This window comes from Leptonotus elevatus, chromosome 11 (genome assembly GCF_054856555.1).
Source record: "Leptonotus elevatus isolate MCC_2025b chromosome 11, RoL_Lele_1.0, whole genome shotgun sequence".
NCBI lineage: Eukaryota > Metazoa > Chordata > Actinopteri > Syngnathiformes > Syngnathidae > Leptonotus > Leptonotus elevatus.
The window spans coordinates 11,830,703-11,849,842 of NC_141249.1; the positions used below are offsets into that span (position 1 = coordinate 11,830,703).

Below are 19,140 nucleotides of genomic sequence, written 5' to 3' on the forward strand. Positions count from 1 at the left end.
ACAAATTTGACATTCTTAATGTTTTTATTACAAATCAATTCACATTTGTACATATTAGTAAAGATTTCTTACAGGTTCCCTTGCATTTTGTGTTGCCTTATTACATCTAAGGCATTTTGTAACAGTGACCTGCGTGAGTTAAAATGGCGACCAACACAACTCACCTGATGGTCATGTAAAGTAGTGAGTGCTGAGTTTCACAGGTCAACTAAAAAAAAAAAAACATCAGTGTTCAGCGTGTATCTATATTTCAATAAATTGCATTTGAAGTATACAACAATATTGCATAAGTGTGCCTGGGTCCATCAACAATTGTTCAGTCTACCAGGGGTGTCAAACTCAGTTTTATCAAGGGCCAGACTAAAAAAAACATTTACATGTCCAATCATAATTTTATTAATTAAATAATTTAAAATCAATTTTGGTGCAGATTTTTTGTCAAAATGAAAACAAATCTGTTTAGCAAGAAAGATGAAATTGGCACACTATTAACGTATAAAATGATGTGGCCCCTGGGCCTCGAGTTTGACACCCGAGGTGGTGGAAGCCATTTTCAAATGTTGCATTCCGGCGGGCATTTTAGCCCCAAGGCAAATCCCTCTCAATGGCCCATTGTGAGATCACACCAGAAGAAAATTAAAAAAAGAACATTTGCTAACTTGGACATCAGAACTGACAAAAAGTCCAAACATTTTGTCCAAGAGCTCATTGTGAGCTTCCACACAAGTGCCTTCATTTAGTCATCAGCTATAATAGTTCCATTAGTATCGATGCATTCCTATGCCGTAAAATGCAATCTTAATCGTTTCACTTTCACACATACAGTATTTATATTTGTATATACACAGATACCATACACATGCTTGATAATGGACTTGGTCCATTGTGGCATTAATTACACAATCTTCCCCGAAAACGTTTTCCCCAAAGCTTCCATCTTTATTGCCTCGTTTCCCGTATTCCTGCACATGTATGGAGGCGCTGTCAAACCGACAGTACGTGCGAAGCTTTGGGTCGCGGGGAAGATTTTCACAGTTGAGTGTAGCTTCAAAACTCGCCAACAAACACGACGGAGCAACGTGGTTCAACTTCACAGAACACACAACATGTATAAGACATACTAAACTTAATAAAAAATAATGTTTATCAAGTTAGATTCCTGAAACATTGCGCAACATATTATTGACTGGAACGTATGGAAAAACATTTGCGCATTTATTATGCGATATTCGTGTGAAGTTTCACTTCAGTAACAAATGGTTGTCCAACTACTGAGCAGAAATTTATGGAAGAGGATTAGGGACAGTGAAGAGGGAAAAAAAGGTTGGCAGGATTCTGACTTTAAAGTGACAACTCTGACTTTATTCTCATAATTTTTTCTCCCCCCTCCACAATTCATAGCTTTACATCACAAAGTCAGAATTGTCATTTTAAAGTCAGAATTCTGAGAATAAAGTGAAAATTCTTAGAATAAAGTAAGAATTCTTAAAATAAAGTGAGAATTCTGTGATTAAAGTCAGAGTTCTCACTTTAAAGTCAGAATTATATTTATATGAAGTGAGAATCCTGCCAATCCTTTCTTTTCCACTTCACTGGCCTAATTCCTCTTCCGTAGAAATTTCTAACACTAGTGGAAAAAACTTCTCATTCAACTAGTGCACTGAATTTTCTTACTCGTGAGTACAGAGTTCACTAGTAAATGGGCCAAAAAGTGCGATTGTGAATAACTGCTCAAATGTCTTTCCGTCAACATCCACGCATGTAGAATATGTTGAAGTTAGCTGGAGATGCTGATTTCCTGAATGATGAAGCGCTTTTATTTTTAATTATTATTATTTTTGCCTATTTCCAAAGCATGCTAGCAACATAGTATGAAACACTTGGCACTGATCTCCAGAAAAGCACAGACAAGTCCAACGGTATGGATAAAAATCCTTCGGTTTGGCATTTGCAACCATTTTCCTACCTTATCCTGGTGAGCGTTTGGACTTGCGACAGCATGGATGTTTGTTGAATTTGGTATCGTTAGTGCAAACGTCGAGTGCTGGCAGAGATGGCATCGTGCGATTATTTCCCGCCGATGCCGCTGGTGTTGATGATGTCCTCGTACTGCGGCGGGGGCTCCGTCTCCACGCGGACGTCGGCGCGGCCCACCGCCTCCTCGTACGACGGCGGACGATCGGCGGCGCTCGCCCGGCCGGACGCCGACTCCGAGCCCGCGTAGCCGGCGGGACTGCTGTGGACGCTGAGTTCCGATGGGTCGGCGTGGTGATAATCCCTCCCCCAGTGGTCCGTGGAGACCACCGACAGGACGTGGTCGTGGTGCGAGTGGCCCAGGCCGGGGCTGCGCTGCGAGCGCTTGCGCGAGTGGCAGCAGAAGACCACCACGGCCACGGCCACCACGATGAAGACCACCGTCAGCAGCGGCACGATCAGGTAGAGGGAGTGCACGCCGCCCACCACCGACTCCAGACCTCCCGAGGGGCTGCTCTCGCGCACGTATTCATCCCAGAAACGCCTCTGCATAAAACCAAAAGACACGTCAGGACCACTTCATGCGAATCCTTCTATTCTGAATGACTGCAAGACAATTTAGAAGCAAACAACGGCCTCAACTGAGGTAGCCGACATGATCGTGTGCATCCGGTGACACAACATAGCTTACCAGCTGCCAACAATAGTTGCCCCCCACCAGTGACCCCCCACACACACACACTCCCACCACCTGGTTGCTCTTCCTGCTGATAATAATCACTTCTTAAAAAAACACATGCACATTCCACATAATATGAATGCTGGTGTCGGTTTCCAAAGTGACATATGAAGCCAGCGAATTGTGTGGTCCTTGGGGTCTTTTCGTGTTTATTATTATTATTTCATAAAAAAAAAATAATAATAATTTTTTTTATTATTTATATATATTGTATTTTAGTATTTTATTGACAGTTTTTTTTTTAATAGTTGGTTTTACTAGGTTTTATGTGTATGATAGTGTGCGGATTTCGATGTGCAGCACTTTTGGAAACGCTTGTTGTGCTATAGAAATAAAGTGGATCGGATCGGATATATTTATATATATTTGTCCATTTCCTGCCATGTTCAATCATTGTGGGAAATAACAGGATCAGTTTCCTCACATTTATTTATCATTTTAATTTTTTTCCGGTACAATTTTTTTTTTCATGTTTATATTGTGTTATTATTGAGAAGGTGCGGTAAATAATGAGACGGAGGCGAGTTGTGTCTCTTTCGTCACAATAAATTTGAATATCATGGAAAAGTTCCTTTATTGCTGCAGTTCCGTTTTAAATGTAAAACTCATTTAACAGATTCATTAAACACACTTTAAGAATGCCAAGTTCATCCTATTTTAAATATACAAAAAAACATTTTCATTGTTTATGTGATATTATAATTTCTTGAATGTTGAATTGTGGGTTTTCATGAGCTATAAGCTATATATCAGTATAAGCTATAATAATCAAAAAAAGAAACCATTAAGCATGCTATTTTAGTGTGCAAAGAATCTATATCTGACAACACAAAAATGTATCCAAACTATGGCCCGGGGGCCATTTGTGGCCCACCATCCATTTTTAAGCGGTCCACAGCATGAACTTAAAATAATATCTGCTACTAATAAATGTGTTTTATATACTGTAGCGCTTTTCTTAATATGTAAATCCACTATTTACAACTTAAAAAGTAGCATTTTTCTTCATAACGCTGTGGTAAATAAATTAGCATTTTTACAAGCAAAAATGGTTTCCTCCACTCCCTGCTCTGCGTCAAGGTCCAAATTGTGAACATATCACATGAATGACTCCCAAGTAACTGCTTGAAAAAAATAAGAAGTCATTTTACGTCAGATTTCTCCTATTTTGGCTCTGAATGTAAAGATGGAGTTTGGCTGCTGTTTAGTGATTTTTATTTTATTTTTTTGTAAAATCCTAAACTATTTGTCATAGAGAAAGCTGTTCAGGTATTAGTTTTACAAAAAAACAACAACAACAGCAATATAGAAACAATATGCAATTGCTTAATTTTGCCGTGCTTGATAAATCTAAGCTAAAAAAAAAAATCTAAGCGGCCCTTGCATCTTTTGATTTTTCTATATGTGGCCCTCGGAAGAAAAAGTTTGGACACCATTGCTCTGACACTAGTTTCACTTTTTGTCTTGAACTACTAAAATAAAATCATGTTTTGATAATGTTCTAGTTTGAGATGCACCTTTATACTAGCATTTTTCTGTATCTGAACTGCTAAGGGGCGTGTCTATGGTTTTGAAGCTATTTGCATCCAAATGGAGAACGACAACAACTGTAAAAAAATAAATAAATAAACAAAAACAAAGATGAATCCCATTCACTAAAGTGTGTCATCTATTTTGTGTTCTACTTTCCTACTTGTGAGCGGATATATTGGGAGGAAGCGCTGTAGTTCAGAATCAGATGTGAAGCGATGACATCTTCTCACCGTCTTCTCGTCATTTTCGAAAGCCTCGCGGGCCTCCTCGTAGGTGCAGATCTCCTCGCGGCACTCTCTTTGGATGTTGCCCTGCTTCATCTCCTCCAGCAGGAAGTTGGCCCTGGGCAGCCGCCGCAGCACCGAGTGGGCGGCGTCCGCCGGCAGGAAGACTGGGAGGGAGCAGGGAGATTTTGCACTTTGTGAGAAAATGCATGAAAACAAGCATTGCGAGAAAGCACCCCGGCGAGGGGCAACAGCGGGGAGGGAGAACGAGAACAAATTAAGCAAAGAAAGTGTTTTCATAGAAAGTGGAGTGTGACTCACATAGAACAAAAAGAGGATAGAAAGACAAAAAGAGGAAGAGGGGCAGGGGTGCTAACGGAAACAAAGCCTATCCGGTGCCCACTTTTTCTGCATACTAACAAAAGCGCCTTTAATTTTGGCATCCAGCCATCGCGGGTCAAACTGTTGGGATGAACTTGATGCGACAGAGCGGCTCTGTTTCTCACATCTTGATAAAAAAAAAACACCACATGCCCTGCCTGGTGTGCTATTTTCTTAACAAGTAATGACATCCATGTGACTCGACGTGATCCAAAAACAAACACATGATTGCCGAAAATGGGAATTGCTTGTTGAATAAAAAAAAAAAAAACAGAAAAACCTGCAGTATGTTTGCCAAACGCTGTTGAGAAATGACACATTAGAAAAGAAAAAGACACCAAGAGGGGGGAACTATGAAAACATAAGCGATGGAGTCAAGGGAGTTGAAACAAGAGTGTAAAATAAAAGCAAACTTACCACTCCCCATGCTTCCTGTCAGTCTCACCGGGGTGATTTATCTACAACGAATAAACACATTTTCAACTTGCTGATAAAAGCCAGACAATAATTAACTGTGTTTCCCTTAAAAATAAAAATAAAAGGCTTCTTTATTTTTTTTCAACCCTCCAGAAAATGGTGCCCCCGAGGAAGCAAGCCTGTTGCAACTGGTAGTACAAATGGCAAATTGAGGTAACTAATAACAGGAAAACCCCGCGACCCTAATGAGGACACGCATTATGGAAAATGGATGGATGACATAATAATATTTCTATTTATAGTCATTTCGCGAAAAGTGGCGTCGCCGTCCGACTGGTTTGACATCTATCGTCCCAGTGTGAGTGACCAATGGCGGCCGCTGTCCACGCTTACTCATGGGCGGATTCCGGGAACCGAACAAAACGAAAACAACCACCATCAGCAAAGGACAACAAAGACAACTACTTGTCGTTTGGATTTCAAATTTGATAGTAAAAAAATATATACACCGCAGCTGGCTGGCCAGCCCCGCTACATTCGCTATTCGGCTCGCCCTCATCCAGTATGCATCGTAAAGCGGGGCTGAGGTTAGCTAGCGTCCCGTACGTGACAACCAATTGGGGGATGATTTTGGAAGCAAAAACTCCCAACATGTACCCCGACTCAAATGCCAATAAATGTTATTCGCGAACTACTTCATTGATAACTCGATGTCAGTAAACATAACAGAGCACAGTAGAAAAAAATCGCTTTTTTACCTTCTCCGCTCCTCAGAATGCGCATTTACGATGGCCTCATCTCCTCTGCGTCCCCCCCACACTGAGCGAAGTGTTGCTATGCTCAGCGCGCATGCGCATAACTGTTTGCCTCAGCCTGAAGAACCGACCCTCATAGTTCATTAAAGAGACAGAACAGACATGAAAACAACGATGACGTCATTTACAAACATTTAAACTCGCGTAAAAACGGAAAACTCTAATATGCTCTGTTAATAATATACATGATGATTGATAGTGAACTAACATTGAAAAGACTGAACTCAACATTAGACTTTGTTTGCTCGTTGAAGTTGGCTGTAACAAGTTTTGCCGTGACCGACCAATCAGAGGACAGAAATATGCTGACGTTTTTCTGGGCCAGCTACCGAACCCTGTAAGGTCAACTTTAAATCTGATTGGTTAAAAAGAAAAAAAAACGGTCCCATTTTTAACACTGTTAAGTGTCCTACTGATTCTGAAGGTCAATAATAATAATAATAATAATAATAATAATAATAATAATAATAATAATGCCTAGACTGATTTAACTATAAACTGCTAGGTGGACAAAAAACAAGTGTCACATTAGAGTCTGTTTGTTAGTTTTTGCAAACTACATCCTGGCAGTGGTACGTGAAGGATATTGAACAGGCAGCAGGAGCCATTATGATGCTGGGAGGGCGGACAGTTAATTAATGCCATTGTGACTCATAACACGTCTAAAAACTACCACACTCAATAATATACTTTTTTTTATTAAATGAATAATATACATTGCAGTGTAACTCAAAATCGATCATTAGAATGGTTGTAAAAGCCAAATACTTAATTGGCCCCCATTAAATTATACTCTTTTACCTCATTTTGATTGCCTATATGTGGGAAGGATTGCAGGGACTATACCATTGGGTTACATTAACCTTTCAATATTATGTAAATTTATGCTGCATTAGACCACAGACAGGGGTGCATTATGGATATCCCTCAACATATCTGTCTATGTGTTTACTGATACATTACTTATAACGATAAATCAATAACAATTAATTTCTTCTGTATTATCTTTATGGTTTCCTGCATATCAGTAAGTCATTTTACTTAGTGACCTAATTATGGTAACCAATAGGAGCAGAGCAAGTATGACATACAGTATGTGAAATATGGTTACCCCAGCAACCACAGTCAGTCACAGTCAGTGAAATGGTGGCAGTCTGGTATCGGGCTCTATATGTTAAATGTCAATGCACTCTCCCCCCTTTAAGTCTATTTTAGGAAATTGTGCAAATTAGCAACCCATTATCCAGGTTAGCAACGATTAAAAAAAAAAAAGTTTTGATAGTTACATTTGTTGAGGAGTAACAATGACAATCCTAAACAATTATCAAAACAATACAGTTGTAAAAATACAAATCTTATTATGTTTACAGCTGGAAATACACTGCCCCGCATCTCACCTTTGCTTTTCACCTCTCACATTAACAAACTACTGCGCTCCACACCATTGGCTGTTTATCGACTACTGTGGAAAAGGCAAGAGTTGATGGTTTGCATCCTGATGATTTAGCTTTTGCTTAATGTCCTGTGTCAGTCAATGGATAGACTTTTATCTCCGCAGCGACAATTTGGACCAAATGCAAACGAGCCTAGGCAAATCCATGATGGTATCGTGTGTATGTGTGGTGCAGCTCTGCAGTAGATTCCAAGTTTCTTTTTATCAATCTGTTTCAAGTCCCAAAAACATCACAGCATTCCAAAGATATTGCCCCCTAGTTTCTTTAAGCATTACTGGATGAGACACTATAGTCATCATCAAATCATCAAAACCCTGATCATCATTATATCTCTGAAGGATTAACCGAATCAATTACATTGTGGTGTGTGAGGTGTGTTAAAGGTGACTTTTGAACCTGTGATGGAGGTTGGTTTACTGTGTATGTGTATTTTTATTGGAGTTTGAAACTGTCTGTGTTCGAACCACCGCTGGTCTTTTTAAGGTCATTGGGGGAATCTCAAAACGGATAGAGGGGAAACAACAGCATACCTGAAATGATATAAACAAGAAAAGAGGTCAGAGGTTGCAAGATCTGCACCGATAGTACAAAATCATGCACTTGTAAAAATACACTTTCTGTTTTGTTCTGAGTCATTGAATAAGGATTGCAAATCGGTGTGTTTAGTGTTACTGTTGAGTGAATTCACATTCAGAGGATGCCGTGACATCAATTCACTATCCGCGCGTTTCTTTATTTGTGAAAGCTTCAATATAAAGCCAATATTGAGCAGAGAAAATTAAAGCTTGTTTGTCTTTAACAAATGTTCTTTGATGAATCCGTTGCAAGGTTACAATCCTATCACATGATGATCTTGCAAAAGTTAATTTTATAAATAAAAACATCTCTGTTCTTATACAAATCACAAGTGGTTTTTTTATACTATCATCAGGATTTACTTCCAGTATTTAATAGTATTGGCCAAACACTTTATTATAGTTAGTGCATGTGCAGCACATTTTAATTATAACATTGACTATCACTAGTGTTGAAGAAAGAAACAGTAAATATTATATTTCGACTCAAAAAGCATTTAAGGATTACATTTTTCTTTAGCTTTCTTGCTTTCTTTCTTTTTGTGACGCCATGGCAGGAGTTCCGATGTGATGATAATCATAAACCCAGCTGTGATTGTTCAGTATAATTTGAGAAACACACTTCAAAGACACATACTTATTTTTTTTCAGTATTTAAAACGGTTCTCATGGGTTTTCTAACGAAAGGTAAAACGTTTAAATAAAATGAAAGGTCCCTGACATTGTTTGTCAAAACACACAAAGGATAAAGAATTACAACACGCCTAATTTCCAGGTTTCAGTTCAAATCACTCCGTTTTTCTGAGTCTTGACTTTTTTTCCAAAATGATTACCAACAAATCTAGTGACATATAGTCACTATTAGTCAATGCATTAGGGCTCGATATCAATACTAATTTCCTGAATCGATCGAACATCAATTATTCTTAAATATCAAGAACATGATTAAAAACTCCACAAACAAACATTAAATTCCAAATTAAAGTATATGTGGAGGCCGTAACTGCTCAAATGATTACTTTTGCTCATGAAAGTAACGTGATTTACTCAAACATTGACATCAGCAAGGACAAGATGAAAATACTATTTTCATAATTGTAATTCAATAATTGTAAATATAAATTGTAAATATTCTAAATCAGGTGTTTTGTAAAGGTAAGAAATTAGTTTTGAATTTCTGTGAACAGTAAATTTCAAGAAAACAGCAAGTTCCAAAAAATATACACACTGTATAGGCCTACATACAAAAACATTTTGGCCTTTAAATTGATATTTTCTCATGAATTTATAAGGAAAATGTATACATTATTAATTGATTTGGGGTTTTATGAATCGATATTGGGCTCTGAAGAGGGGAATTCGATATTGATTAAAAAATATATATATATATATATATTTTTTTTAACCAAGCCCTAAATGGTAAATGGCGTCACACGTTTTTCAGTCAGCAGCTGACTCAAGACACGTTGGCACATACCACATAAATGAACATACTCCAAGGCCCTTGTATGTGTTGAATGGACGATTCAGTTGCTGATGCTCTTCAATTGCTTTAATCCTTGTAAATTAACAGATCGCACACTCATTTAAACCACAGCTCACTCGCTGCCAGTTTTCACATATGCTGCATTCATGGGAGGTGGGACTTTTCCAACCACCGAAACACTTTAGAGAACTATAAGCAAACATGTTTACAACGCTTAGTTAACAGGGGTGTGTAGACTTTTTATATCCGCTTTACTTGACGGGCACTAGGACCTAGCGTGCGCAGTGCCCGTGTTGTTTCAGCGACCCAGCAGCACTTTCCAGGCAGGAACAGAAGCTGCACGAGTGTCCTCCGGACTCGCGCAGAGACTGAGCATCTCCCCATCCCTGCGACCACAACACGCCGTTTAGAGGGCGCGACACCACGACTCGAACTCGTTTATGTGCTCCCAGCACCCCCATGCTCTTTTTGAATGACTGAGACGCCTTCGGCATGTCTTCATCCGTGAGCGGGACAGAGGAGGTGCGCGTGTCGGCGTTGACGCCCCTGAAGTTGGTGGGGCTGCTTTGCGTCTTCCTCGCCCTGTGCCTGGACGTGGGAGCCCTCCTGAGTCCGGCGTGGGTCACGGCGGACAAGCAGTACTACCTGTCCCTGTGGGAGTCCTGCTGGAAGCCCGTCAGCTCGGCGGAGTGGTCCTGCAACAGCACGCTGGCCGCCGGTGAGAGGCACATTGAAAACACTTGGGAATTGTTGTTATTGTTGTTTTTGTTTTTAAAGAGAGTGAACTCAAGACTCTATTCATATTTAAATGATGCTGCTATAGAAACGGCGCAGATGGTTTTCAGGGGGTGACAATTAGGGAAGATTAGCCACGAGAGACTGCTAAGTGACTTGAAATAATTTGCTAGTTAATTTAAAATGCCTGCACATGAAAGAGAAGAGTGAACAATAGGCAGCTCACGTGGGAAATAAACTTTTTTTTTTTAAGGGTGAAATCAAAGTCTGGTGAGAGTGGGACACCTCTCTATTTAAATGTGGGCTAAGCTTTTCTTTAAATATTTGCCTTGGAAATGATGTGGGAATTCATCGGGGCCAAGGATTGCTCCAGCTGGGGTTTCATTTGTCCTTTTGTTACTGACAAAATGAGCCTTTTGTGCGTCCCCTCGCTGGGCCACAGGCGAGGGCAACTCCGAGTCTGAGGACTCCCCCCAGAGATCCAGATGCCTGGAGATTAGTAACCATGGGAAACAAGTGCAGCGCTCGAGAAATGCTTCTTTTTCGCCTGTTAAGGAAACCGCGATATGGAGTTGTCACATGAAATGCAACACATGGAGGAATGTCAGCAGGTTATAATGCTACTTGTCAGTTGGATCAAAATGATGGTTTGTAGAGTGGCTCTATTTTTTTTCACTTGAAATTAACAGGATGTAGCAACAATGCAGCTGTAAAACAAATTCCTTCCTAAAGGTAGGCTGTCCTTTTTTTTTTGTCAAATATGTTTTTAGTTTACTATATGTTGCATGTAGACTGAAAAACTGAACTTTCAAAAGGATTACGAAAAACATAAAAAAAAAATTGTGAATGGCGCAGAGAAAAAATAAGATAATGATGACCATAGAACAGGAAATGGAATTTAATGCCACATATACGTGATTCTATTCTGGCTTTTCACAATATGGTGAAAGTAAGTCGTCAAAATGAATAAAACATAAGTTCTAGGAATGCTACTTCCACACTTGTTAGAAAGTTTGGCCCACAGTCATTAGGTTCTGGGTTTAAATCTCTATTGTCTTAAAATAAAATGTGAATTAATTCATTATGTCATTTAGTAACTAAAATAAAAAAAAATTGAATCTGCAGTAATTGCGTTCTATCGTACCTTGAGATTTATTTTTTAAATAATGAATTAGTGTTGACATTTTTGAATGAGTTGAATATAAAAGTATTTATTATTATAGCATTTATTATTTATATTTTTTATTTACTAATGTACATGATTGAATTAATGGGCAGTTAAAAATAATTTGTTTGACTTTACTTTAAGTGTTATTTGGCACAAAACAACTTTTATTAAAAAAAAAAACCTCCATAATTTATTCAGTAATTAGTTTAATTCAGTCTCACTGCAGTGGTCAGACTGTTTCGTTTAACAATGTTGAAATGCTCCTTAAATCAATGCCGGGCGAAATAAATTAATGGATTAAAAAAAAGTTCAGTATTCTGGAATTCATTGTGTTCAAATTTAAACTAATCTAGAAGTCCTCTCATTTGGAGTGTTTTTGCTTATGTTTGGACTTTAGCGGCGAACCGTGAACAATGTTTTTGTTCGCCTGACAAACTGTTGTCATCCTGTTTAAGAGTTGAGTAATTGTGGGTCACGCAGGCCGCCATCTTTCTCTTCCCTGGTACAGACAAGAAGTGCACTGTGGTGCCATATAAAGACATGTAGCCTCCCCGTCGGCATACCAACAACAAACAGTCACCCGGCCATTTCCTCCGGCCGCCGGAGCTCGGCAGGATTATTGATTTGAGTCCCAGTACAGTAATCAGACTTGACAGTACCTCGTGTCCCACCAATATTCGCCCCTCTGTGTCATGCTTTGGGCATTAAATAAATCCTGTTACTTTGACACACTGGCTGCCCACTCAGCCGTTTAAAGCTTCAATCCCGAGTATGTAAAAAAAGCAGAGGGGACTTTTTTATTATTATAAAGTATTCACAATAAGCGAATATATATATATATATATATATATATATATATATATATATATATATATATATATATATATATATATATATATATATATATATATCCAGTCGCAACGCAGCAGACACATCCACGTCAAAATGTATTAGTAATACATTAATAATAATGCATGTATGTATGGAGACTGGGGTCAAGTTGTATTTTACAATTTAAAAAATGTGCAGAAAGTCACAAGTTACTTCATGTTAAAGTTTAGATAGCTCTAAATATGAAAAGAAAAATGCACTGAGCTGTCACCAACGTCTTACAAATGCAATTATGCCATCTAGTGGCAGAAAAATCACCTCAACACAAATCAATATCACGCTCGTTTTTATTTTTAACTCAATTTTATGATTATGAAATTACTGTATCAATGATTAGAAGTTGCAGCCATATTTCTGAGTTTAACATTTGTTCCCACTTTTATGTTAACAAGAGTATGAAAACTTAGAACAGCTTTAAAATTTATGATTAATCGTGAGTTGACTATTGAAGTCATGCGATTAATTACGATTACAATTTTTAATCTGTGTGTGTGTGTATGTATGTATGTATGTATGTATGTATATATATATATTTATATATATATTAAGTTTGTCCACACCTTCTTTAGACACAAGGAGGAATGTATGACGTTTATGTAAGAGCGTCGTGTGCGTGGATGTCAAGTGGGTGTGACCTGAGCGGATGAATGTGGAGACGACTTGTGAGCGTGTCCGTCGTGTCATTGTTCGTGCTTTTGGTTCTGTATTTGAGAGATTGTGTTATCTCAGCTATCTAGAAGGGATAAAGGTTTGGTGTGGGCTACTATGCTTAATTGAACAACTTCCTGTTTACTGCACAGTTTCTGTGTGTGTGTACTGTGTGTGTGCGCTTGTCACTTAGACTTGAGGCACTTTAATGACACACATCTTCGCCTTTTTTTGTACGCACGGTAAACACTAAATTGGTGCCCAAGAGGACTTCTTGGTTATATGTTAATGAATGCTCAGATTGGCTTTTGAGTTGCGTATCTCCTTTTCCATCTGTCATCGGGCCGGCTATAGATTAATGGTTTGGCACTTTCTCGCTTGTCGAGCCTTTAAGCGCTCGAGCTCTCGCTGTGTGGGTCTGTTCCAAATCTGAAATGAGAGCATCCTGCGCACTGATAAGACTTTCGCTTGACGCTGCAGTCTGGAGACATGATGGAGCTGTAGGCACCAAACTGACCCAGCGAGGAGGATGCTTGAGATGGGCAAAAGTATTGGGACACCTGGCAGGAAGTGGAATCGTGGCATGTTTCAGATAGTAAACCCTGCTCAATCGCTGGTTCCAGGTTTACCCTGTCTCTTTAATTTTGGGTGGAGTTCCTGTCGGTCATTAGATGTATTATGTTTGACACCGTGTACATTGGATAGAAGAAGAGTGAAAACAGGAAGTATTTTAAGATCATGTTAGTTTTTGCTGACTATTTTTGAATGTGAAATCTTCATTAGTCCTGATTTTTACGCCGACAGAAAGCAACGGCTGTAAGTTATAATTTTATATTGCACGTCTTTGTGCATGATTTTTAATGTGAGATGATGAGTTCAATTTCTTAGATTGGGAAAAAATGGGATTTGTTTACTGTGATCACTGTAACTGTCTTATCCATTGCTTTTGCTCTCTCTCTCTCTCTCTCTCTCTCTCTCTCTCTCTCTCTCTCTCTCTCTCTCTCTCTCTCTCTCTCTCTCTCTCTCTCTCTCTCTCTCTCTCTCTCTCTCTCTCTCTCTCTCTCTCTCTCTCTCTCTCAATATATTATACAGTAAATAACTTGTACCATTCACCCAACTCTCACCCAAAGTCAGCTAGGATAGACTGCAGCATACTTTAATGATGGCAAATATAGAAAATGGATAAATGGATGTTTTACTTTTGCACTATATTGTTATCTGAATTATTATTTTTTTATCTACTGTTGGAGTCGTTGGCTATTCAGAGTGGAAGTGTAATAATAACTTAGCTTTATATAGCATCTTTCAAGGGAGCTAAGGACGCTTTTAAATGGAATAGAATAGATAACTCTAACTATAAATAGTCTGGTTGAAAACTGCTGTAAATAATTTACAACGGTTTGTTACACAATTCCTAAACTATGTTTACACAATTCCAAGTGTCATTCACCAGTGAAGGGTCATAACACCTCAGGGTCGAGGCACTTAGACCTTTACAGTGATAGGGCAGGTCCCTCTGTACTGGGGCCTCATGTTATTGTAAAGCGGAGGGAGAGATCGGTCTGCTTTTCGTGGGCTTACCCTTAACATCCTGTGGTGACAGGGCCCATTATAAACATAAAATCCTGAACCATATTTGGGCAAAAGTAGTAAGTGTTTGTTTATATTTCAGCTGCTTGGCCCCTGGTTTCCCTCCGACAAGATTGGGAATTATACTTTAACCAGCTTACTTTCCATCAATTTGCTGGTGGAGGTTTTAATAATTTTCAGCTTGAAAAGAACGGATATATTTTTTGGGAACAACACCCTGGCCAAACAATTGAAGTTGATATTGAGTCTTTCATGAGGTTTATTTCTTTCCAGACACTTTTCTTGAAATGCACCTGTTTACACGCAGCTCTCCTCTTTCTGCAGTGCAGACCAAGGCCGTTATCGGAGACTTACTCTACATCTCGACAGTTAACAAGCCATGGATAATTAGGCCTGTAAAGCAGCACCTCGTAGACACCTTGCCTCGATACACGGCCGACATACTATGCAGTCACTGGCCACAGCATTGGGAACACCTGCACTGTTAAACGTGATCCAACAAAAAATGTGTCGCATTAATACCGAGATGTGTTTCTCATTTATTGGCACGCTCATTGACACACTTGAAAGGAGGAGAGTGAAAACAGGAAGTATTTCAAGCTTAGACATTTTTTTCTGACAATGATTGAATGTGAAATCATATTATTATTATTATTATTATTATTATTATTATTATTATTATTATTATTATTATTATTATTATTATTATTATTATTATTATTATTATTATTATTATTATATGCTGTACTATTAAATGAATAGGTTCTGTTGGTATCAACTGGAATGTATTTGAAGAAACTGGAAATTTGCAAAAATTGTCTACACTGTATTGGAAATTTTGCATGTTTGAGAAAACAAATCTCAGCCTAATCTTGGTTAGAACTAAATGTATGCACTGTGCGATCCCTCAGTCCCATGCACACACACAGCATTATAAATCAACCAATTAAAAAAGAAAAAGGAAGGCAAGACGAAACAAACGTATAGTACTCATTAATGGACAACTTTTAATGTTCTTTCTGCAAGTTCCCACAATGGTATTGGAAATTGTTCACCACTTTACAAGCCTAATCAAAACAAAACTGCACAATATTTTGCAAAAGCAAACAAATGGTCAGCGACCTGATTTCAAGTCAATAGAGCATGTTTTTCTTTTACTGAAGACAAAAATGAAGGCAGTGAGCTGAACAAAGAAGCACTGGAGATTCTTTGAGGGCAAATCAAGTGTGTCAAAGTTATTTAGTTCCCTGATCTCAACTTTGTGAACTGTGGACTTTTGGATGGAAAAAACCTGATCTCAACCCAATCGAGCATGTTTTAAAAAAATTATTTTATTTTTTTACACTTATTGCAGACAAACAATCAGAAAATGAAGTGACTTCAGTCATGGCTTGGCAACATCTCCAGTGAGCAAATTTGGTTCACGCTCTCCAGTCATTAGTCGCTGGCAATAGGCCACCTTTGCAGAACCCAGCCAACCGGGATATTGCACAATGTGTATTTGGATAATGAAATGGGCAATTACACAACTTTGCACGAAAAGTTTGTGTTGAGTCGCCAAACATTCACTATTTACACAGACAGGCTCTGTCCAGGCTCTGCTAGAACCTCTGACAGGCAGAATATTAGCGGGCGATCTCATCTCCCCACATCCGGCGAGATTGCTTCCCATTTCAGGACAGGAAGCGGGAGTGGGATGTCAGGTTTTCTTCCCCTCCCTGAATGATATGCTGAGAATGTTGCTGAGCTGGCATCTGCCAAGTGGGATGGATACTCACTATCTGAGTCACCTCAAAGATACGCTTTGTTTCTCTCTCTTTGTTGAACATATCGGCTTAATGCGATGAAGCAGTTTGGTGATGTTTACATTTTTGTATCGGACTTTTATAAGCCATCAGAACTGCAAATGCGTTTCTCTAAACCGGGGGTCAGCAACCTTTTCTGTCAAAACGGTCATTTTATGCCAAATAAATAAATAAAAAATCTGCCTGGAGTCGCAAAACATTTGAACATTGTGATGAAGGAAACAAGGTGTTAGTGTTAGTCTAATGACTGAGGGCCCAAGAGCTAATTGGAGCTGCACCATAACAGAATAATATGCAGCTGAGCATTTAATACTTCATAAATCATTTTCTTCTACCTTGAGACTTCCGTTATTTGAATTTTTTGATAATTTTCATATTTTGTTTTTGATACATTTTTAGACTTTTCTGCCTTTCTGTCAAATTTCAGAATTTTTTGGGCGATTTTATTTAATTTTCCGCCTCTCTTCTTCCAATTTTATTTATTTATTTATTTTTGCCTTATTTGCTATAAATTTTCTGACATTTTTTAGGTTCTAGTGGACATTTTATGGTCATTTTGGGGATTTCTTTTTTTGATTTTGGACATTTTATGGTTACATTTTGAACATTTTCTTTCCTGCCTTTTCAAACAATTTTCTGACTTTTTTTTGTCAATTTTGTGGACATTTTATGGTATTTTTCTGCCTTTCTTCTTTAGTTTTTGGACATTTTTGGGGGGACTTTTTGAATGTGTTCTTTTCTGCCTTTTGTATTTAATTCTCTGAATTTTTGGGCAATTTCATCGACATTTAATGCTACCGGTAATTTTCTGCTTTTCCTGCTTCTTTTATGGTCACCTTTTGGCCTTTTTAGGTAATTTTAAAAACCTTTTTATCCACCTTTCTTTTTCTGACAACTTAAAAATGTTGACTCTGACGTTTTTTTTTATATTATTGAATGAATCATGTTTTATCTAAATCATTAGTTCATTTAATGAATATTTTATCTAAAAAAAAATATGTAAAAAAAAAAATCTGCTTACCATTTATTGTATTCATCATAAAAAGTATTCGGATAAGCGGTATAGTAAATGGATGGATACCTTCATTTCTTTTTTTAGATCCACAGGGAGCCACAGGAGAGGGGCTAAAGAGCCACATGTGGCCCCAGAGCCGCATGTTGCAGACCTCTGCTCTAAACTGTGGTTAGAAACAAACCGTAGCTGGCGGAGTCATATGTTATCTGTGTGCGCTCATGCCTCACCTCCCTCAATCCAACGCGTTCGTGTCTTTGTGTCCCCATGCAGACTGGCAGATCGCCACGCTGGCCCTGCTGCTGGGAGGGGCCGTGCTCACCCTGCTCTCCTTCCTCGTGGCCCTCGTGTCCCTCTGCTGCAGTTCCAGGAGTCGCTGCTACAAGCCAGTGGCCATCATGCTTTTCTCTGCAGGTACACAACTCATGTGGGACGTCAAAAGAAAACTGTAATACATCTCTAACATTTAGCATCAGTAGCGTCAAGTGTTGTATCCGATCGTGCAGGTGTACCTAATGATGTGGCCCGTTTTCATGTCAACTTTCCAATTTTCCTTTGCAGTGGTCCTCCAGACATGCAGCCTCGTCTTGTTCCCCATCAAGTTCATCGAGGCGGTCACTCTGAGGGTGTACCACGAGTTCAACTGGGGGTACGGCCTCGGGTGGGGATCCACCATCTTCTCCTTTGGAGGGGCCATCCTCTATTGCCTCAATTCCAAGAACTACGAAGACTACTATTAGATCGTGGAAGAGAAGAAGAGGAACACGGCGCCGTCTTGAACTTTCAGTCACATTGTGTACGACCACGGGGCAGAATAACAGCAAAAACAAACGATTTGAAACACAATATGAAAATGTTATTACAAACATGCTCTCTCACATTCCGTCTTTGGGATTTTGAATGAAACACAGGTGGGGAAAAGAAATTCACAATCATTCAGATACCTGCAGCAAGTCAAAATAGAATAAAAATAATGAGTTGGACCAATTTTAAAGCTCATCACAGAAGACTTTCTACAATATGTTGATGCGTGTCAATTCATCCATTTGTGGCTTGATGTCAGCCCCCCACCCCCCATTTTGTCCACCTTTGGCTTTATAAAGCGAAAAGGCCCTTTCTCAAACTGTTTCCACAACGCTACAAGCAATTGTCAATGTCTATCAGATAAAAAATTCCGATTGAAGAAGCTGAGTCTAACTTGTGATTGATGAACTAAGAAGTGCGTGTGGCTATTTTCGTCTACCTAGTGTTTGTATGCTTCCCCTTTAAGTGGAGCTCCAGTGGGTCTTAGAATTAGGCAAACAATCTGGGGAGAACAGATGGATCCATTGACCCCATGTGAAGATGAATGTGTGGACTGAATTAACCAAGACAGAAAATAACCACAGAAAAATCAACTCAAATTCCCTAATCAGGGAATTAATGGCTCCAGGAAGGAAAATGTCCTATAGAGATGACATCCTGAGGACGTTGCAAATAAAGGGAGGCTCAGACAAAACAAGGCACACCCAAGGAAATGCGACATTCCTGTTGGTCCGCATATCCCTTACTTTGTTATGACGGTGGTGTATGTGAACATATCAAATCTGAACCAGTGGGAAGTTGGTAGATGATCATGTGTGCACCTCCTCATGTGATGCCTCCTTGAGTGTGTGCTGTCTTTGTGAAAGAGGATCACTCATTAGTAGTGTAC

General features: G+C 39.0%; 2 protein-coding genes across 2 annotated transcripts; one reads left to right on the forward strand and one right to left on the reverse strand.

Annotated features, from left to right (window-relative positions):
• Window positions 1-5: 5 nt before the first annotated feature.
• On the reverse strand, window positions 6-6,118 carry prrg1 (proline rich Gla (G-carboxyglutamic acid) 1). Its single transcript, XM_086089211.1, has 4 exons — window positions 6,027-6,118; window positions 5,269-5,309; window positions 4,477-4,637; window positions 6-2,520 (listed from the first exon to the last, which is right to left on the reverse strand). Exons 2-4 carry the CDS (start codon window positions 5,276-5,278, stop codon window positions 2,068-2,070), a joined length of 624 nt encoding a protein of 207 aa, XP_085945337.1. The 5' UTR covers window positions 5,279-5,309; window positions 6,027-6,118; the 3' UTR covers window positions 6-2,067.
• Window positions 6,119-9,908: 3,790 nt separating this feature from the next.
• Window positions 9,909-18,332, forward strand: tmem47 (transmembrane protein 47). The gene is made up of 3 exons (XM_086089486.1): window positions 9,909-10,316; window positions 17,721-17,861; window positions 18,009-18,332. Exons 1-3 carry the CDS (start codon window positions 10,091-10,093, stop codon window positions 18,185-18,187), a joined length of 546 nt encoding a protein of 181 aa, XP_085945612.1. The 5' UTR covers window positions 9,909-10,090; the 3' UTR covers window positions 18,188-18,332.
• Window positions 18,333-19,140: the final 808 nt, after the last annotated feature.

Bases quoted from the DNA above. Each gene is read 5' to 3' on its own strand.
- prrg1 (XM_086089211.1), bottom strand. The intron at 2,521-4,476 runs GTGAGAAGATGT...GGTTTTATGCAG, and splicing joins TCGAAAATGACGAGAAGACG to AGGCGTTTCTGGGATGAATA.
- tmem47 (XM_086089486.1), top strand. From the start codon at position 10,091: ATGTCTTCATCCGTGAGCGGGACAGAGGAGGTGCGCGTGTCGGCGTTG. The intron at 10,317-17,720 runs GTGAGAGGCACA...GTCCCCATGCAG, and splicing joins CAACAGCACGCTGGCCGCCG to ACTGGCAGATCGCCACGCTG. The intron at 17,862-18,008 runs GTACACAACTCA...TTTCCTTTGCAG, and splicing joins CATCATGCTTTTCTCTGCAG to TGGTCCTCCAGACATGCAGC.